At 39.2% G+C, this 21,882-nt stretch overlaps 2 protein-coding genes and 1 long non-coding RNA gene across 3 annotated transcripts in view; 1 reads left to right on the plus strand and 2 right to left on the minus strand.

Moving 5' to 3' along the window:
• Nucleotides 1-287: 287 nt before the first annotated feature.
• LOC141508024 (uncharacterized protein CXorf65 homolog) lies at nucleotides 288-17,956 on the minus strand. Its single transcript, XM_074216270.1, has 6 exons — nucleotides 17,544-17,956; nucleotides 15,211-15,297; nucleotides 13,690-13,806; nucleotides 13,107-13,181; nucleotides 814-920; nucleotides 288-727 (listed from the first exon to the last, which is right to left on the minus strand). Exons 1-6 carry the CDS (start codon nucleotides 17,566-17,568, stop codon nucleotides 719-721), a joined length of 420 nt encoding a protein of 139 aa, XP_074072371.1. The 5' UTR covers nucleotides 17,569-17,956; the 3' UTR covers nucleotides 288-718.
• A 66-nt stretch (nucleotides 17,957-18,022) lies between these two features.
• The window catches only part of LOC141508025 (uncharacterized), a 74,544-nt gene continuing 70,684 nt past the window's right edge, over nucleotides 18,023-21,882 (plus strand). The window contains exon 1 of the long non-coding RNA XR_012474323.1: nucleotides 18,023-18,278. This is a non-coding gene — a long non-coding RNA (uncharacterized LOC141508025). The remainder of the gene's footprint in view (nucleotides 18,279-21,882) is intronic.
• The window catches only part of LOC141508023 (uncharacterized), a 51,102-nt gene continuing 49,192 nt past the window's right edge, over nucleotides 19,973-21,882 (minus strand). The window contains exon 6 of the mRNA XM_074216269.1: nucleotides 19,973-21,684. Coding sequence (XP_074072370.1) covers nucleotides 21,448-21,684 — 237 coding nt within the window. The 3' untranslated portion in view covers nucleotides 19,973-21,447. The remainder of the gene's footprint in view (nucleotides 21,685-21,882) is intronic.

The following is a 21,882-nucleotide window of genomic DNA, read 5'->3' on the forward strand; positions in this document are numbered from 1 at the left end:
TATTTTTATCACCTTTAAAATTACTTTGTACATTATATATGCATGTTGTATCTTCCCAAGAGAACATAAACTCCTTGAGAGCAGGGACTATTTTGTCACTATATACTTGTTTGTTCAAAAAAGTCTGCTTATTTGAATTATGCAAATGAAATCAAGGATCTTTTGAAATAATATCCACATCATTAGTTTTCCCTGAGGGTACACCAACTAATTGGAACCAAGAAGTTGGACCGGTTAGGAGAAAATTATGGACAAATGTGCAGTGCTAAAACAACCTGGGATTAAAAATGCTATTAATAAGCCTTGAAGTATACAATGTATGTATTCATAATGTATGGGTGACAGTGCAGATACATTTCAAGTTCAATATGTTTATGAATATGTTATTTATTACAAATTATGGAAATGTTTTATTACCACTAAAACAGATGCTCTGCCACAATGCCCTGTCATAGTGTTCTCCCCCAACCCACATTGAGCACATCATAGAGGCATTATTCTGCTCTAGTTTCAAAGAATTAAAGCCTGATGGGATCTTAGAGATTTTTTGGGTCCAATCCCCTTCACTTTGTAGATGAGGAAACTGGGGCCCAGAGAGGGTGAAGGCATTTCATCAGAGTCACAAAGGGCCAGGATTAAAACCTCATGTACTCCAACTCTGAATCTAGCACATCCCCTTAGGTTGCCTGCTGCCTCCCATTGCTCCTTGGGGAGGGTCTCAGTTTGCCTGAAAGAGAAATAAAGATAGATTTGGCATGTCTTAATGACAGGAAAAAAGGAAAGGCCAACTGGGGCCCCAAGGTAGACACTTACCTTTCGATTTAGAACTTCAGAAGTCAAGCTTTTTCTCTTAGTCTTCCCAGGTTTTGGTTGTTTCTCAGACACTGAGGAGTTGGAGTTTCCTCCAAGTTTCAGGGTAGCTTCAGAGAAAGAACAAGGAACTCGGATCAGGAAGGGCAGGACAACTTTTTTTTTTAATCAAACTTTTCAAAGCCTTAAAGTTTGATTAAAAAAAAAGTTGTCAGATAAAGTCACAGATAAAGATAAAGATTATCCCTTCAGTGGAAAGCATCTCCTCTCTAAGGTCAAAACAATGAGCAGTACAAAATGTTTTCACACTGCAAAGTATCCCCTTCACCACTAAGAGCCAGGGAAGTAGAATCAAGAGCTTTAATTCCTCCATCTGGTCCAGTGAATTTCACCATTCATTCATTTACTCGCTCACTTTATATATTCATGCATACATTTATCATCATTTCTCAATCTATTTTTAAATGTTATTTTTTTCTACTTACATGAAAAAATAGTTTTTTATTTTCAATATTTAATATTTATTTATTATCATTTTGTACAAATTTTTTAATACATTAATAAAATATTCTTGTTTAAGAGTAAACAAAATACCCCCTCCCCCCCCCAAAAATATAGATTCACTTGAGCAATAAAGTAAAGGGGAGAGAAAAAATTAAAATAAAAAATAGTAATAATTGTAGGTATGGCCAGGTGGCGCAGTGGACAGAACACCAGCCCTGGAGTCATGAGCACCCAAGCCCACATCCCGCCCTGTACACCCAACAATCACCCAGCTGTGTGACAGGCAAGCCACCCGAACCCCACTGCCCTACAAAAAACAAAAAACAAAAAGAAAAAAACAAAATAAAATAAAATAGTAATAATAGTAGGGGTGGCTAGGTGGTGGACAGAGCCCTTGAGCCAGGAGTACCTGGGTCCAAATCCGGCCTCAGACACCCAACTATCACCCTGCTATGCGACCCCAGGTGGACCACCCAGCCCCATTTGCCCTGCACCCCCCCCAAATAATAATAATAATAATAATAATAATAATAATAATAATAATAATAATAATAAATGTGCTTGAGTCTTTGTTCCAACACCAACAACTCTGTCACGAGTGGGTCACATTCTTTATGATAAGTCCATCACAAAAGTTACTTCCATATTTTTCCACTGTTGCCTTTCGTATTTCTCCACTACCATGTACTATATTTTCTCTCTCCTTTCACTTTGACTCTGCTGTAGGGTCGCTAAGTGGCACAGCTGACAGATCCCTGGCCCTGGGGCCAAGAGGCCTGAGCCCCCATACCACCCCTTAGGCCCAGCATCCACCTGACTCTATGGTCCCGGACAGGCCATCCAATCCCAGCCCCTTGCAAGAAGTAAAAAAGAAAATGTGTTATATCCGACCACTCTCCCCCTGTGGTCTATCCTCTCCTCCATCACTCACATCACTCCCCCTTCCCCCTGTCCCCCACTCCTTCTTACTCCAGATGCCTATACCCCATTGAGTATATATGCTGTTTCCTCTCCTAGCCACCTCTGATGAGAGCGAAGATTCACTCATTCCCCCTTGCCTTCCCCCCTTCCATATCATTGCAGTAGCTCATTGTAATAAAGAAAAATCTTATTATGTGAAATATCTTGGCCTATTCCCCCTCTCCTTTTTCTTTCTCCCATTACATTTCTCTTTTTTCTACTGACTCCATTTTTAATCCATATTTTATCTTTGAATTCAGCTTTCTCCTGTGCTTCAACTATAAAAGCTCCCTCAACCTGCTCTATTAACTGAGAAGGTTCATATGAGTATTATCAGTGTCATTTTTCTATGCAGGAATACATGCAGTTCATCATCATTAAGTCCCCCATATTTTCCCCTTCTCCTCCAATCTTCATGCTTCATCTGAGTCCTGTATCTGAAGACCAAACCTTCTGTTCAGCTCTGGCCATTCCAACAGGAACATTTGAAATTCCCCTCGTCCATTGAACGTCCATCTTTTTCCCTGGAAGAAGACATTCATTTCTGCTGGGTAGTTGATTCTTGGTTGCATTCTAAGCTCTTTTGCCTTCCGGTATATTATATTCCAAGCCCTACGAGCTTCCAATGTAGCTGCTGATAAATCCTGTGTGATCCTGACTGCAGCTCCATGATATTTGAACTGTGTCCTTCTGACTGCTTGTAATATTTTCTCGTTGACTTGGCTATAATATTCCTAGGGGTTTTTTTGGGGGAATCTCTTTCTTGGGGGATCGGTGGATTCTCTTCATTTCTATTTTGCCCTCTGCTTCTATAATATCAGGGCAATTTTCCTGTAGTAATTCTTTGAAAATGATGTCAAGGCTCTTTTCCTGATCATGACTTTCAGGTATTCCAGTAATTTTTAAATTATCTTTCCTAAGTATGTTTTCCATATCAGTTGCTTTTTCAATGAGATATTTCACATTTTCTTCTAATTTTTCATTTTTTTGATTTTGAAGTATTGATTCCTGATTTCTGGTAAATACATCAATCTCCCTGAATTCTATTCTTTGTCTAAAGGATTTGTTCCTCAGAGTTTTCTTATCTCTTTTTCCATCTGGCCAATTTTGCTTTTTAAAGCATTCTTCTCCTCAATAACTTTTTGAACTGTTTTATCCATTTGACCTAAGCTGGTTTTTAGCATGCTATTTTCTTCAGCATTTTTCTGGATTTTCTTGACTAGGCTGCTGACGTCATTTTCATGATTTTCCTTCATCTCTCTCCTTTCTTTTCCCAGTTTTTCTTTTAACTCCCTCATTTGATTTTCAAAGTCTTTTTTGAGCTCTGCCATAGCCTGAGCCCAATTTCTATTTTTCTTGGAGTCTTTAGATTCAGGAGCTTGTGCTTCCTCATCTCCAGACTGAGTATATTGATCTTTCTTGGGTTCATAGATAATGTATTTCTCAATAGTGTTTCTCTTGTTTCTCTGCTTGCTCATTTTCCCTGTCTAAGCCTGTTTTTGGGGTGCTTCCTGAGCTTTTGGGACACTCCCACAAGAGTCTCAGTGTGTGAGGCTCTGTCCTCCCTCCTGGTCTGTAAATGACCGCAAGATCCCCTCCTCTGCCACGGGGCTCAGGTGTGGGGTGGCCCTGCTGTTCTATGGGGGGGCCTGGACTGTGATCAGGATCTGAATGTGGTCAGAGCCCCAGAGTCCTGTTCCAGGGACAGAGGACAGAGCTTCTTAGCAGTGTCTCTCTCTCTTCACTCCTCTCCCTAGGTTCAATGGGCTCATGCCCTGGGGGCTCCTTATGGCTCAGCCTGCTTCTGTTTCCTGTATCTGGAATGCAGCGGCCAAGCAGCTTGCTGTGTGCCCTGAGGGCTGGGCTTCACGTGTTCCCTCTGGCAGAGGTCCCCCTCTGGTCCCCCACTTTGTGCCCAAGCTCCCTGGGGCACAGGTCAGGAAACTCCCCCCAGCCCTGGGCCTGCCTCCGGGAGGCTGAAGTTCTTTCTCTGTGGCACACCGCCCCTCTGGCGGGCGCCCCTCCAACCCCTGGGGAGCAGAGCCTTTCTGCTCTTTTCCAGGTTACCTTGAGTAGGAGAACTGCCTCATTGGGTCCCTCTGTGGGTTCTGTCTCTCGAAAATTTAGTTAAAGTCCTTAGTTTCAAAGATTTATGAGAGAGCTCCTAGGACACCCTCCACTCTTGTAGCTATCTTGGCTCCACCCCAAAATAGGTTTTTTTAAATTCATCTTTTTGCAAGCTTTTGAGTCCCACATTTTTCTACCCCCTTCCCTTTATCCCCCCTTCCTCATGACAGTGAATAACCAGATGTTATACATGAACAGTCATGTTTAACGTATTTCCATATTAGTCATGTTGTGAAAGAAAAATCAGAACTAAAGAGGAAAAATGCCTCAGGGAAAAAAAAACATAAAATACCATGGGAAAAAAACTGAAAATAGCATATTTATCTATTTTTGAAATATTGGGTTTTAAGATTCAGAGGAAGCCTCCAACTCTTGTAAAAAAAATGGCTAATGCTGTGGCATTGTCCACCTGTAATCTTATCTGTTGAGGTAGATTGAGGCAGTAGGTTTCTTTATCTTCAGAATGTTAAACTACAGTGGGCTAAATCAATTTGGTGTCTGCACTCCATGTTCTCACTATAATGAGACCCCCTGGAGTGGAGACAGACTCACCAGGATGTCTAAGGAGGGGCAAACAGATACAGGTCAGAAACACAGCAGGTCAAAGTTTCTGTGCAGATGAACATTGGGATCATTCTCTATATCAGTCCCCTGACAATTCTTGCATTGTCTCTGTGGAGTGCCCTATTTAAGGATCAAACATTTCCTTTTCTTTTTGGTAGGAATTCCCTTCTTTTTCTACCCTAGAAATAATTCTTTCCATATTGGTTCCCCTATACTGGTTGACTAGCAGCCTGTTCCATGAGTGGCCACTGTACTGGATGAGTTTGAGTAAGATAGGGAGGCCTAATCAAATTGAAAACAAAAAGCCAATTCTGAGGTTGCTCTCAGAAAGCTAAGAAGTCACCAAGTTGGGTTGTATACAAGTTCTATGGGGCTATTGTCTCTGTCATTGAGACCACAATAGTCCCTGCGTTGTCATCTTCACCTCAGATGATCTTTTCCTCAGGCCCTATAGGATCCTGTTTTTTTTTTTTTTTTTGCAAGGCAGTGGGGTTAAATGACCTGCCCAACATCACAAGCTAGGTAATCATTGTCTGGGGTCAAATTTGAACTCATGTCCTTTTGACTCCAGGGCTGGTGCTCTACCCACTGCAACCCTAGAGAGTCTTCAAACAGTTTTCTATAGTTATTCCACTTCCTGCTTCCCACCCATGTCCCTCTCCCCACAGACCTTTTTGGTGCTGTTTGTGAAGTTTCCTGTTAATCTCTTTTGTTGCTCCCTGCTGGGACAGTTTCCAGGAAATCTGGCCTGAGGTGCTTTCGTTCATTTTGGGTGATTTGAATCCCTTTTTCTTTTGTTCTTGGTGGCCCATCTGTGAAGAATATTTTGGGGGTACTAAGGTAACTACCTTACACTCTTTCTCCTTTGGTTTTGTTTCTAGGAGACTGAATCACATCAATTCAAGGTAATAAATAGGAGAGGTCTTAACATTTTATCATGATCCCCTAATTTCTTTAGTCAACCTATCATGTCTCATACCCTCCCTAGACACTATCTTTTTTTTTATTATTTCTCTTTGAGGCACCCTTTTCAATCACAATATGAAGTTGAGATCTTTTTTTTTCTTCCTTTTGGTGGGTATCAATGATTTTCACAAAGCCACTCTGTGTACTTTCAGTGTTACCAAATTGGTTATTTGAAAACATTCAAATCTCATAATCTTAGGACATTACATAAAACTGCATGGAGATGTCAAATATGAATCAACAAAGACTATGATTTCCTACATTTCTCTACACTGGTCCCCTACCAATTCCTGTATTGTTTCTGTGGAGTGCCCTAAGAGTCAAACATTTTTTCTTCTTGGTAGGGATTCCCTTCTTCCTCTACCCTGGAAATGTTTCTCCTTTCCATATTGATCACCCATAGTGGATGACTGGCAGTCTGTCCCATGAGATTAGTTCCTATCACTTTCCCAATGGCTGCTGAGTAAAGAATATTTTCTGAAAAACTCTAGCCTGGAGCTGGCTGACATCCTTTCATACCACCTCTCTCACCATGAGGGCTTTAAAAATGTGCTTTAACTCCTGGTTATGGATGGTTTAGTATTGACTATTGGGTGTAGTAACTAATTTCTAATGACTTCATCTTCCTTCTCTTTTCCCTTCCCACTGGCTCTCTGAATAGTTGGGAATGTTTCAGGCAGTTCACCCAGTACAACTGTATTGTCTTGCTTCCTCCTTTTTAAATTACTATTTCCCAAGAACTTCACAGTATGACACACTTTCATTGATTTCCTGGCATAGTTAGTAGGCACTCCTTCCTCCCCAAACCAAAAGTCCTTTTTTCTACCACTGAGCATCAGTTTTCAGATGCTTGTGCAGAATAGAAATACATCAATTAATATATTACAGTGCTTCAGAATCTCAGTCCAGCTGCCCAATGATTAAAGTTCATATAATAATTTACTTGGCATTCAAAGTCCACTACAGATGGACATGTTACTATCATTTCCCTTTATACCTCTTTATGTCTTCTACACTCTAGGGATATACCTTATAGCCAAGATCCTGGATCCCATAGAAGCAGGGCAGCAATTCTATTCATTTAGCTGAATTCAGTGAAATCACAGTTCAAGGTGCTGAATTCAGAAGTTAACTCAATGAAACAAATTCTTTGTAGAAATTGCTGTCCCTTGTACACACCCTTCAATTTCCCACTTACAAGTCTGTGCTCAGGCTCTTTTTTCTTAGCAGTAACTTCTCTCTCCCTCCTTTAAAGCCTATTTTAAATGCTATGAAACCTTCAGGTATTCCCATTGGTGGCCACCTTGGACTTCATAACTCACATAGCACACTATTTTGTAACTCTCTAAGACACTTATGTAATTCTATGTAAAAGAATTGTCTGTATTATCACTTTTTATACTGAGCTCAAGAGGAAATAGTTTAATCTCTTGAATTTTTTCCTGAGCCTAACATAGTTCTGCATGAAGTAGTAGTCTTCCAAATTAGCCATACATAAGTTATATAGTTCAATTTCTTTTTACAGATGAGGAAACTGGGACCCAGAGATATCACATAGATTGAGTATATATTTGTTAAAATGTGACACAATGCAGTGTTCATTTTGGAAGGGCCAGGGGCTATGCCATCTGTATCATCATTATTTAAGATGGGAGTTGGAAACATCTGTGGATTTTGCCTCCTCCAGTAAATAACGCAAAGGACTGACCAAACTTATCTCTTATGAACATGCAACATATGCTCTACTGATGCAATCTCCACAGGGAGGAGACTGAAGATTCTGCTTCTGGAAAGGGAACATGGAATGAAAGTACTGTGCTTCTCAATTCAGAACAAGAACTACTATGGTTTCCAATCAGCTTTTCATGTGAAGAGGAGGCACCTACTAATTCACTTTGGATCCAGAACTGAGACTATATTCCAAAGGCCCTATTGAGTCACGCTATTTTCTTTTTCTTTCCTGGCTGTATTCTGGTTAGGAGATAAGACTGCTTCTAAAAGGCTGCTAATGGAGAGAGCTGCCTTGGTACATTTTATCCTTACTCAGGTTTCTCTGTAGTCTGTGAGCTGATGGTCTGTGTCAGCTGCTTCCATTTCTATTGTGTTTATTCTTTTTTTGCCTTGAGGAGAAAGAATATTTGAGATGGAAGAAATTAAGCTGCAACCTGGTGAACTTTGAAAGGTGGGAGAGTGAGCTGTTAGAGATCCAGGAGCTAGAGTCCAGGTCAGGGTTATAATCTAATAGCATAACCCTGAAGCAGCAGTGAATATACCCTGCAGCCAAAGTACTGGACCCTAGAAGCCGGGCAACAAGACTGCTCATTAGCTGAATTCAGTAAACCACAGTGAATCTACTGAATTCAGAAGCAACTTGATGGGGACAAATACTTTGTAGAAATTGCTTTAAATTGAATCCACTCTTCCCAGGAACTGGGATGATATAAGGGAGATTGTATCCCCAGATGATGAAAGGAAAAGCTTTTATTATATCTTTTCAGTAAATATCCCTTTATGATACTTAATTGTTGTCAATTGGTAATTGATAAAGGGAAGAAAACACACTGAGAGCTCAGGAAGATAACTATATTCAAAAAACTCTTTCAAGACCTCAGGAAAGTTGCTCTAACCCCAAGTGATTTTCTAACTAATCACGTTCTGGGAACTCAACCAGCTAGAGCATGTGTAGGTCAGTAGAGTAAGTCCAGGATTCTCCTACAGTAATAATGCTAATTTTCTGTGTGTTAAAGCTCTTTATTAGCTTCAATCTTGCAGAGGCAATATAGCTCAGTTTTCAGGAAGTGAGTGGTTGGGCAACTAAATTAATTCATGCCTTTGCAGCATTCCAATGATAAAGTGTTACCTAATTGATAAGTATTATTGTTCTTAAAATGACATTGGGAAGGGAAGATTGTGGGCTGGTCACCAGCCTGTACCATTAACACTGGGTTCTAAAGAATTTCCTGTTGACTGTTCTCTCTCTTTTCCCCCACTTACAAACAGTGAGAGACTAGGGCAGGTTGGAAGTTTCCAATAAGGAAACATTATAGTAGTTCACCCCAGGCTCTTCCTATGTTGATCAAATTTAAGTATCCTATTTGTAAATGTTAACAGAATATGCAGTGGCTGTTACTGAGGTTCCTCAGATTATTTTAATGGCAACAAAACCTGAGATCAGAGAGCAGGAAAGACCCAAGAATATATAGTTGAGACTAAGACTCTGAAAATTATCTGATTGTTCTTTTATTCTGGTTTACTGCTTAGCACTCAGATCCAGTGCTACCAGGAATGCTGCTCTGATTGCTAATATCAATTATTAATTACCTGTTTCAGTTCAGTAACTCAATTTCCTCCTTTGTAAAGTGAAGATTATAGCTTCCCCTTATGACACAGGACAATTCTGAATCACTCTCAGGTGTTCAAACTTGTGAATATAGTACATATTCAGGAATTACTTCCCAGTTGTTGCTTTTAATCAATTGGACACATTAATACTGGGCCAAGAGCTTCTGGGGATGCAGAGAAAGCTAAGACACATCTGACCACCTAATTGTGAGACAGAATAGCAATGCTTTGCTTTTCTAAGTTATTTCTGTCATGATAGGTTTAAGCCTTCTTTTTCTTGTCCTGTCCACGGTTAGACTGAAAGCTATTCGAAGACAGAAAACAACTCTTCTCACCAGAGACAGACTAGAGTGATACTGGAAATAAAAGTCTTATATAAGTAATAGACTTACAGATTTGGAACTGGAAGAGACCAGTGGTGTCATCAAGTCTAGCCCATTTTACAGATGAGGGAAATGAGACACAGTGATTAAATGATTTAGTTGAGGTTCAGTGACTAGTTGTACAAACAGCTAATAAGTGTCTGAGGTAGGATTTGAACTCAGATCTTAGTCATCATACCATTGCTAAATCATAATCTCTGCCTATTCATGCAATAGCTCACATGAACATAGAGCTTTAAAGTTTGCAAACTATTTTACATATATTACATAATTTTATGCCTGGGATGTAGGTGCTATTCTTTTTTCCATTTTACAAAAGAACCTGAGACTCAGAGAGGTTAAATGACTTCTCCAATGTTTCATTGCTAGCAAGTGACAAAGATGGGATTCAAACTCAGGTCTTCTTAATTACAAATCCAGTGTTCTATCCACTACTGAGGGACTGGATTAGAGGTCATATGCAGTCCTTTTGGGCTCCTGATATTTGATCTCATGATCCTAGGGTTATTGCATTCCACCTCTTAGGAGCCATCATATTCTCTGTAATCTGGACCAAGAATATGCTTCCCTTGGCCAATACCAAAACAGCCTGAAGCTGAACAGAAAGGCTCATTCCTCCTTCTGTTCTATTCCCATACATAAATATTTTTTCTGTCTTTGGAGCTCACAAAAGAGGAGCGTTCCAAGCACTCAGATCCAGTGCTACCAGTAATGCTGCTCTGATTGCTAATATTAATTATTAATTACCTGTTTCAGTAACTCAATTTCCTCCTTTGTAAAGTGAAGATTATGGTTTCTCCTTTTGACACAAGACAATCTGAATCACTCTCAGATGTTCAAATAGATCAGTGAGATCACTTGATTTCCTTGTTTTCTTCTCTGATACAAGTTGCAACCCAGCCATGCCTGTCTACCCTGGACTACTCTTGTCATGTTCTCCTCATAAGTCAGTCCGATGAGGCCCTGCTAGTATGCCAGACTCACTTCTTCCTGAAACTGAGAGGATACTTGTGTAATGCTGGCTGTCCATCTGGTATCCCTCCCCTTGACCTGTGATCAGCCTGTTTTCCCTCCCTGTGCTATATTTCCCTGATGACATTTTTTACTAATATTCTTTTTTCAAAAATTTTCACTGATTTTATGACAATAATAGTAATCACCAAAATTATATAGTGATTTAAGGTTTACACAATGCTTTACAGATATTGCCTCATTTTATCCTCAGAACAAAATTGGGAGCTAGGCACTATCCTTATTTTCCAAGTTAAGAAATTGAGACAGATAGATGTTAAATGACTTGACTAAGATCACATAGTTAGGAAGTGTCTGGGGTAGGTTTTGAACTTACTGATTCCAGGTCCAGCTCTCTATCCATTGTGTTATTTCCCTTGCCCGCTATGTATATTTCTTCCTCCTTTTCTCCCTCCCTCCCTTCCTTCCTTCCTTCCTCCCTCCCTCCCTCCCTCCGTTCCTTCCTTCCTTCCTTCCTTCCTTCCTTCCTTCCTTCCTTCCTTCCTTCCTTCCTTCCTTCCTTCCTTCCTTCCTTCCTTCCTCCCTCCCTCCCTTCCAAAAACTTGTTGATATCTTTAGCTATGGTACCATCTAGGTTTCTTAAATTTGCCCTCAGATATTATTAGCTATGTGACCCTGAGCTTTTTTGTCTCAGTTTCCTCATGTGTAAAATGAGCTGCAAAAGGAAAAGGCAAACCACTATAGTATCTTTGCCAAGAATACCCCAATGGGGTCATGAAGAGTCAAACACAATTAAAACACCTGAACAACATTATTTCCTAAACTTCCTCCCAAAGATCTATACTTTATTTAAAAACAGCCTGATTTATTTTTATGCCTTTGTTCTCATTAATGCCATTTTGACCTCACTTAAAAGGACAATAAGGATTATGATGCTAAAGTTCAAATGTAGAATCTCCACTATACTTGATAGTAAAAACATTTAAAAAAAATCTTTGCAGATCTTTTCCATTTTCCTTCTCTTTATTGACCTGCTGCTTTCATCTTTAAATGTCTAAAGGAGGGGTGGCTATGTGGTGTAGTGGATAAAGCACTGGCCTTGGAGTCAGGAATACCTGGGTTCAAATCTGGTCTCAGACACTTAATAATTACCTAGCTGTGTGGCCTTGGGCAAGCCACTTAACCTCATTTGCCTTGCAAAAACCTAAAAAAATGTCTAAAGGATGATTTTGCTTAGATCTTTTGTATAGCTTCTTGGGTTTTACTATCCACTGATTTTCCTTGCTTTATTAGGTGATACATCTTATATTCATCCATCATTCTCTTGGCAAGATTTTAACAAGTGAGTTATATGCTAAACTATATATGGCCATTTAGTGTTAGCTGAATAAGGTGCTTTCTGAACTTTTTTGGTCTCTCTGTTGATTTATATTGATATTACTATAATCATTTCCCATTTTTTAAAATAGCTCAAGACAGTTACTTACAATGTATGACACAGCTGTTTCTCATTATTATTTTTCTTTTACCTTTTATTTTCTTCTTAATACTGATTTTTGCTCTTATTAGTAGTCTGATTTTACATAGACAGCTGATTCTTGAGTCTTTTCCTATCTAATATATGTATATAAAATAAGTATTTTCACTTTATGATATTATTTTTATGCTTTCTATATTCAGTGCTTACTAGTTCTTTCTTTTTGAAGAAAATGTTCATGATGTAGAGGTGTAGGTCTTCTGTTTAATCAGTCATTTTTATTATTTCTTCCTGAACCATAGACCAAACTTGAACCTGGGCCAAGCCTGGGCCAAGAGATCAACACCTACTTTCCAGGGTTGTTGTGAGACTTAAATAAGATATCATCTATGAAACATTTATCAGGCCTTAAAGAGCCATATAAATGTCAGCTATTAGGGCATCAGAATAGAGTTTTGTAAGATGTGATGGCAAATGCCATCCACATACAGAGAAAGAACTATGGAATCTAAATGAAGATCAAAGCATACTATTTTTACTTTTTAAAAATTGATCTTTGCTTTTTCCTTCTCATGACTTTTCCCTTTTGTTCTTATTCTTCTTTCATAGCATGACTAATATGGAAATATATGTCACATGATTTGTACATGTATAACCCATATCAGACAACTTGTGATCTTAGGGTAGGAGGGAGAAAAGTTTACCAAAATGGATGTTGAAAATTAGCTTTACATATAGTTGGGGGAAAAATAAATTTAAATAAAAAGAATAGGACTTTATACAGATATTATGAATAAAATGAGTTAATATCTGTAAAACACTTTGTAAACCATGAAGTCCCATACAAATATCTGGGAAATTATATGTGTGTGTGTGTGTGTGTGTGTGTGTGTGTGTGTGTATGCATGTTTGCATGTGTACAAGATTTCTTCTCCCCATACCTAGACTAGTCCTTTCTCCCAAGGGACACTTCTGAGGCATTGCTCACAGGATCCACTCACCTAGAAGTTTAGAATCAGTATTTTCATCATCCTTTAAAAGAGCTACATATACTAGTTCTGATGAACCTTCAGGTCCTGTTGAGGCAAAGAGAATTTATTTATTTATTCCTTCTTTTCTTCCTTCTTTTCTTCTTACTTTTCCTCTTCTCCTTTCCTTCTTCCTTCCATTCTTCCATCCCTTCCTTCTCCCCCCTTTCCCCTCCTTCCTTCCCTCTTTTCTTTTCTCCTTTCTTCCTTCCTTCACTTGCTTTTTAATCAACCTTTTCCCTAGCATGCAGCTACAGCTGGGAGGGCCAAGCCCGGTGGGGTGATACATCTAGGAAAATGTGTGTTGCCCAGAGACTAAGAGATGTGTGTAAGCTGTGACAGCTTCCTGGAAAAAGTCTGTAAGCATTGCTATGAAAATTAGGAGAAGGTAGAGTAACATAGATTTAGGTTAATTGATGTGTGATTCTCCCTAAAGATCATGGAATGGCAATTCATCTCAAGTTCTCTGTTAGTCTCCAAGCTTTAAGACACCCTCTTCCCATTCCAATTCTTCACACTATTGTTGTGATGGTTTTATTCCTGGGATAATACATACGTGTTATGGTGAAAGGGATATAAGTTTCTTGAGGCTTTAGTAGTTCAGATGCATAGAGTTTAGGGTAGTTGAGAAGGTTTTTAAACTGACCACTCTCGTCTGTCAGATCAATCATCCCTATAACCCAACAAAAGAGTCAGAGTTGATATTACAGATGAAGGACTGAAAACTGGTTAATGGATGGTTTCAGATTTCCCCCAATATTGTGGCAGGTTTTAAAAATAGATTTCTGGGGGGGGGCAATGTTCCTCCAAGACCACCTACACTTTTAAAGTAATTTCAAAATACACATAGGCCCTTTCTGTGTTTACCAGGTGATAGTCTCAGGGGAAAGCTCCCTGATGAGCTAAGCTAGACTTGACTTAGCACAAGCCTAGTATAGGAGCTCTGAAAGTGAGGATCTTTCTCTATGCTTGGATCTATTCTGTCTCCATATCTAAGTCTATCCCATTTCTCTGGATTTGAGTCCATGTCATTTCTCTTGTTGCTTGGGCCTGTGGTATCTCTTCTTATGTTTGAGTCATCCTTTAGCCTGGGCCAGGGTAGTACTACTATATTCTTTCTACATTTTGTGTAAAATCAGGATAATAGTAATAGAATTATAGTTTGCCTTTATGTAGGACTTTTATGGTTTGCAAAATGCTTTACATACATTATCTCCTATCTTCACAATAACCACAGGAGGTAGGTATTATTTTTGTTTCCATTTTACAGAAGAGGAAACTAGGGTTTATGGCAGGATTTGAATCCAGATCTTCCTGATTTCAAGTTCAGTGTTCTAAGCATAGTGCTACCCTGACTCTTGTAGATTAAAAAAAATGGTCTTTTTCCAGAAGAGAAATTTAATCTAATTTGCATACTTATAGCTACATTAATAACTAGAATGTGGTCACTGAAAAAAGTTAAAAAGTCAATTGCCTCACAGCTTTACTTGGCCCAGGACTCCAGAATAAAATAAAATTAATATTCTTTATTCTTCACACAAAACTAGTTTAAAAAATTGGGGGTCTAAGGAAGCTATATATAAAAAGCAATGGTGTAAGAGGAGGATGAGATGGGAAAGAACAGAGTTCCATCCCAGGGTGAGGGAAGGGAACGGGGGGGGGGGGGGAATTGCTCTTATAGAGGCACTGTGGAAATAAATGATCTATGAAATATATTTTGCTTTGAGTAGCATGGACCATTTCTTCGGAATTTCCTGGTGACTGCCAAAAAGAAACAGGTGCCTACCTAACATGCCCTCCCTTAATCCCAATTTTCCTCTGGAATGGCTTGTTGCTCATGCCATTGGAGTATGAAGGAACTTTCCCACCAATCCAGTTAGGATACTCATGAGAAGCGGAGGGGTTGGTTGCCCTGAATTTCTGTCAAATCCTGAGAGTTAGAAGGGACCTAAAGAAGTCATCTCTGTCCTAAACTAGCCACCACTATTCTCAGTCATCTTTTTGAGACATGAAGGGTAAAGGTACATGGTGGGGTAGCCTCCCTAGTGTGTATTCCTGAGCATTATACTCAGCTTACCTTCAGGCTCACAGCCACAGCACTGCTTGATACTGTTCAATAGCACCTCTACTTTGCAATGAGAATTAAATAAGGTCTTTTCATGATCTGCAGGAAGAAATCTGAGGTTGTGATTAAATTTCAGTATAGGAGTTATAGTGACAATGTTCTTTAACAGTGGTTGTATTTCTTAGCTGGGCAGGGATGGGTGTCAGTGGTGGGAAGTGCTACCTTGAGACAAGGGCGGCTCAGTAATTTAGTCCTATGATAAGTTGGAGAAAACCAGTTCTGTTTTTCTGAGGATATCCTTAAGACTTTTCCAGGCTCTGCAATTCAGTTCAAAGAATGTTTATTAAATGACTATTTATGTGTGAACTAGCTGACAGTGTACAGAGTGTCTGAGACTCATCTTCCTGAGTTCAAATCTAGTCTCAGACATTTACTAGCTGTGGGACCCTGTGCAAGTCACTTTACCCTTTTGTCTGTCTGTTTCCTCATCTGTAAAGTGAGCTGGAGTTGGAAAGTCAAACCACTCCAGCATCTTTGCCAAAAAACAAAAAAAGAACTTAACAAAAGCCAAAAAGGACATATGGACAGAGAGTTGGACATGATTGAAACAGCTGAAAACAACAAATGTGTGAGGTCTGGGGAGGTAGATAACAGAGATTAAAAAAAAACAACTGAGATCTCAGAGTTTACACTCTACTGGGCAGCGGTAGGTATGGGGGTGGGGGTGGGGAGTATGCAACACATACCCAAGTAAATCCAGTCTATTTATGAGATAATTTGAGAAAATACAAAACAATTTTAAAAAGGAAGAAGTGTTACTAGACAGATCAGGAAAGGCCTCATGAAGGGAGTGGTCCTTGATCCAGGGATTCAAAGACACAGAGGTGATGAAGGAGAATGCTTTACAAAAACACATGTGTAAAGAGGCTAAAGAAGTTGGCCTCTCCCAGAAAGGTGTGGGAGGCAGAACCTTGGCAGAGCTATTCCACTCCAAATTGTTCTTTATAGCATTTACATGGAGGGCACATACCTATGAAATGATGGGAAGAGTTGCTCTAGTCTAGGCTTTGTCATCAGGTTTGGCAGATGCAGTTGGTGTAGGAGGTGAGCAAAGGAGAACTGGGGGAAGGAGGTGTCATACAAGGAAGAGTAAAGTAGTCAGGTTGTAGAGAGAGCAACCACACAAGTATCTCCTGAGTCATCCACATTATCCTTGAGATTACTTTGGTTTAACCCTAGGCAAGTAGAAAGGGCAATGACCCAAGAATCATGAAACCTGGCTTTGCTGCCAGTTGCCTGTGTGACTTCAGGAAACTTATTTTCTCTCCCTGGGTCTTTATTTGCTTCTATGTACCTAAGGGGTTTGGATTAGAGGGTTTCTAGGGTTTCTTTCATTTCCAGCATTCCCTGATTCTATAACAAATGGACCTCTGGTTCCTTTTCTTTTCATATTAAATACACAGTTCCTAATCTGAAGGAACTCCTACATTGTGGCTAAATGTAGGAATATTGTATAACAGGGTGAATGAATACCTTGATTGTATGTATCTGGATAGAGATTTGTTGGTGGGGGATTGGGGTGGAGTTATCCAATGGCCAGCAATGTTTCCCTGTAGTAGTGGAAATAGAGTTAATAAAGAATTTGACTAAGAATTAAAGACACAGGAACAAATGATGCATTTGTGGGGGAATATAACAGCAACAAGACCTGTTTTGTGGCAGGGCCAAAACAGGATTCTTTATAATAACTAATAATAGCTGGTATTTATAGAACTTTAAGGTTTGCAAAGCACTTAACAAGTTACTTCATTTGGTCCTTACAACAACTCTTTGAGGCAGATACTATTATATCTATTTTACAGATAAGGAAACTGAAGCAGAAAAAAGTTACATAAGAATTTGAATTCAAGAACTAACTGTATCTGCTTTTCCATAACTGCCCAATTGTTACCCTGGGTAACTGATTCATTCTAGGTACCAACCCTCCTTATTGAGCATCAACCAAGCATAGTATGATTTTCCATCTGTCCTGTCTTGTCAAGGACCTTCAGGTTGTTGAGTCATTTAGTTAAGTCTGACTATACATGACTCTATGGACTTTTGGCAAAGATAGAGAGTGATTTACCTTTTTGTTCCCAGAAAGTCCCCGTTACAGATGAGGAACTGAGCTAAGAGTTATGACTTGCTAGCATCAACACAACTATTAAGTGTCTGAGGCTGGATTTGAACTCAGATCTTCCTGATTATCCCAAGCTCTATCACTGTTCCACCTATATGCCATCTTCAAAGACCTGCAAGAATAAGGAGGTTTAGGAGAAGAGTGACAGAGAGGGTATTCCACTTACCTCCATGGAGAATGGTGATAAACATTTTGATAAATGTAAGGAAACACAAAGCTGGTTCAAGACAGGCCTGATGTTAGGATTCTGGTTACCTCCTCAAAGCAAAGATGTCAAGAAAGACTTGTACCCAATTGCCTTCTTAGCAGTAACCTTGGACTTTAGGAGAATGGTCTGGAAATCTGCTATGGGAATGCCTTTTCTTGAGTGTGAAGGTAATAATGAGGTTGGCTAGCATGAAAGAAATCACACCCTAAGTGCTGAGACCACCGGCAGCTAGCAATGAGAAAGCTGAAGTATAAGCAAAGGTCCCAGAAAAATTTTGAAGAAACAAGCAGATTTCTAGAAAGAAAAAAAAAGCTAAAACAGCTGCCCTACCTTCCCCATCCCCCTCATTCTTACTGGTTTGTTTTGTCTGTCAGAACCCTTGCTTAGATTCTAGTTCCATGGAGAAGCATATGTAAACACTGGCAGTGCTGGCAGTGTTCCAGGACCCAGGCGTGGTTTGTTGTGAGAAGCAGGGCCCCCTCACCAAAGCTGGAAGGGCTTGCCACAGCTCTTCTGCTGGGGCTGCCCACACCAAAAGCTACCTGACTGGGAGCCAAGGAGCATCTACTTGGCATACCTGGATGATGAACAGGAGCCACCTGGATGAGAGGAAATGACATACTGAAAAGAGAGAACCCCAGGAATTCCAGCTGCCATAGGGTCAATTATTCTTCACTTCTACTTCCTCTTAAGGTTTGCTCTTCCTAAACTAACTCCACCCCGATTCCATTTGCAAGGGTCAGAAACATAGATTGTTTTCAGCTCTATACCTACCTTGCCACCATCCCAAACACTGTCATTCCTTGGAGTTAGGTGTTCTTAGGGATATTTTCTTTTTCTTTTTCTTTTTTTTTGCTATTTTCTTTTCTTTTTCTTTCTTTTTTAATTTAAAAAGGTTTTATTTAGTTTGAGTTTTACAATTTTTCTCCCAATCTTGCTTCCCTCCCCCCCCCACAGAAGGCAGTTTGTTAGTCTTTACATCATTCCCATAGTACGCATTGATTTAAGTTGAATGTGATGAAAGAGAAATCATATCCTTAAGGAAGAAACATATAGTATGAAATATAGTAGAATTACATAAGAAGACAACATTTTTTAAAATTAAAGATAATACTCTTTGGTCTTTGTTCAAACTCCACAATTCTTTCTCAGGATACAGATGGCATTCTCCATCACAGATATCCCAAAATTGTGCCTGATTGTTGCCCTTGTTGGTATGAGCAAGTCCATTAAGGTTGATCATTACTCCTATGTTGCTGTTAGGGTGTACAGTGTTCTTCTGGTTCTGCTCATCTCGCTCAGCATCAGTTCATGCAAATCCTTTCAGACTTCCCTGAATTCCCATCCCTCCTGGTTTCTAATAGAGCAATAGTGTTCCATCACATACATACACCACAGTTTGTTAAACCATTCCCCAATTGATAGACATTCCCTCAGTTTCCATTTCTTTGCCACCACAGAGCTGCTATGAACATTTTTGTACAGATGATGTTTTTACTTTTTTTTTTTTCATAATCTCTTCAGAGTATAGACCCAGTAGTGGTATTGCTGGATCAAAGGGTATGCACATTTTTTTGACTTTTGGGCATAATTCTTAGGGATATTTTTAATGGATATTGGGCAACTACTGAATAATAGATTCTCCCTTGTACAGGAGAATAAAGGTCTCACTTCAGAGTCATTCCTTGTAGGGTGTAATTTCTTTTTACCCCTTAAGCCTTTTGGAAAACCAAGAGATGAAATTTTCCACATACAATTCAAATAGTCTTGTGTTAATTCACTGAAGGTGGAAATCAGTATAAGGCCAGGACAAAAAACAATAGGGAACCAAGTGGTGCCCCTTTAAGAGTGGACCATGGACCTGACCCTTGTGCTACCTTTCAGAATCTCTCTGAGTTCCTGAAGCACTGAAACTGTGAAATTTTTCTTATTTGCAACATCTAGCAAAATTGCCTCCATAATATTTGGGTACATTTGGTGCTGAGGATTTAAAGACTAACTTGGACAAATGTTGCTATTATATCAGAAAATTTGTATAGGCTATCCTCTATATACTTGGAGGGGGATAGCCACATCAATGGTAACAGAGTTAATCATAATAGCTCATTCTTTTTTTTTAAGGTTTTTTTTTTTGCAGGGCAAATGGGGTTAAGTGGCTAGCCCAAGGCCACACAGCTAGGTAATTATTAAGTGTCTGAGGTCAGATTTGAACTCAGGTACTCCTGACTCCAGGACTGGTGCTCTATCCACTGCACCACCTAGCCACCCCATAATAGTTCATTCTTATATAATGCTTTATGTTTTTATAAAATATTTTATAGAAATATATATATAACTCTATATAATTTATATACCATATTTCACCATATATAAGATACACCCTTTTTCAAAAAATTTGGAGTCTAAAAACTGGGAGCATCTTATACAGTGATTGTTGATTTTTTTTTACTTACATTTCTTGCGTTTTTGGGCTTGTTGTCTTTGCATTCATTGTTTCTCTTTTGTTACCAGTATTTAAAGTTACATTTTGTCAAGTTCTGCCTAGAAATGGCTCAGAAAAGATTATTGCATTGAATTCAAGTTCAAAGTAATCCAGTTTGCAAAAGTGAATGGAAATCGTGCTGCTGAATGTCAGTTTGGTTCTCCTCCAACTGAGAAAATCCAAGACTAGCTGTGGGAAGAAGAAACCCTATGAAAAACGTCCACAGAAGAAGGCCTTGACAGACAAGTCAGCTAAATAGCCTGATTTAGAGAGGGAATTGGAGAGACGGATTGAAGAGCAAAGGACAATTGGAATTCCTGTGTCCGCAAAGATGGTCCAGCATGAGGCAAGAAGAATTGCTGAGAAAAACAGAAGTGACTGATTTCAAAGGAGGACACAATTTGTGCTTCAGGTTCATGAAATGGAATGGATTGAGCATGTGTCCACACAACAGACTTATCCAGGGAGAGCTTGTGGTCAACCATAGGCTAGAGCACAGGCAGGAGAGCAGTCAGAGTCTCTCCTGAGACAGTGATTTGTCATCAAACACAGATGTGGACAAACTAATGGATGGGAGCTTTGATAGTGATGAGAAGTTGTATGAATTTTATGATAAATAAAACTTGAATTCAATAAGTATATGGAATACATTTTTTCCAAATTTCTGGTCCCCAAATTAAGGTGTGTCTTATATATGGGGAAATATGATATATAGGTATATAAAGAAGCACAAAGCTGGCTCAAGATAGGCCAGATGTTTTAGTGTTCTGGTTACCTTCTGAAAGCAAAGATGTCAGGCAAGACTTATACCCAACTGCTGCCTTAGCAGTAACCTTGGACTTTAGGACAGTGGTCTGGAAATTTGCTATGGGTGTGAAGGTAATGATGAGGTTTGCTAGCATGAGAGAAATCACATCTTAAGTGCTGAGTTTTATATAATTTTCTTTCCTCTCACAACTCTATAATTCAGAAGCTATGAATATCCCTATTTTACAGGTGGTCATAGAGATAACTTGGGATCACACAGCTAGAGCACAATTTGAACCTATGCCAATGCTCTATCTAGAACATCATGCTGTTATTCATACTTATCCATTGAAGACTGAAAATTCTCACCCACTAGCTTTGCACTCAGTAGATAAAATATTTCTTGAAATAAAGTAAAATACAGATATGCACCTATGTATTAAATGAGTGAAGATTATTATATAAAAATTTATAATATAGTATATTGCAAAGAAGTCTTCTCTTCTCTCTACTTGTATCTAACTTACAAACCTTCTTGACTTCAAATTTTTTTTTTGAAATGTGGGATCTCCAAGGGAACCCAATTATAACCTTCATGTTGAAGCTGCCATCAGCGAATGAGAACCAGTCTCCTTAATGCAAAGGAAGGAAGTCTAAACTGGCATGGCGATCCAGTTGATCTGCTCCAGCAGGTATACTGGGATCTGCAAGGTGAAGGAGGAATGACAGTTCCCATTCTACATCTTCAATCCTCTGTGCCAAGTGGGTCCTCTTGACCTCCAGAAGCAGAGCCTGGTCACTTCTTGGACCACTGGATTCCAAGGTCTTACCCTTTGGTTCATCTTCTTCTCTCATGTTTAGTTTTTCTTCCTAACAGGAAAAAAGAAAGACACTCTGAATAAGAATGTCAGTTTAGAGATGTGTTACCTTTGGCTAATCTATAACAGAAATTTGGGATTTTAAGCTTGAGAATTTTAAACTTAGTTCTGATCCTTATTTATTATGTCATCTTGGGAATGCAGAGGAAAATGTAAGACTTGGATTTGAAATCTAGTTCTAACACCTTGT

This window comes from Macrotis lagotis, chromosome 1, assembly GCF_037893015.1.
Source record: "Macrotis lagotis isolate mMagLag1 chromosome 1, bilby.v1.9.chrom.fasta, whole genome shotgun sequence".
Classification (NCBI taxonomy): domain Eukaryota; kingdom Metazoa; phylum Chordata; class Mammalia; order Peramelemorphia; family Peramelidae; genus Macrotis; species Macrotis lagotis.

Bases quoted from the DNA above. Each gene is read 5' to 3' on its own strand.
- LOC141508024 (XM_074216270.1), bottom strand. From the start codon at position 17,568: ATGTTTATCACCATTCTCCATGGAG. The intron at 15,298-17,543 runs GTAAGTGGAATA...TTCTTCCTGCAG, and splicing joins TATCACCATTCTCCATGGAG to ATCATGAAAAGACCTTATTT. The intron at 921-13,106 runs GTGAGTGGATCC...CTTTCTCTGAAG, and splicing joins TACTGATTCTAAACTTCTAG to CTACCCTGAAACTTGGAGGA.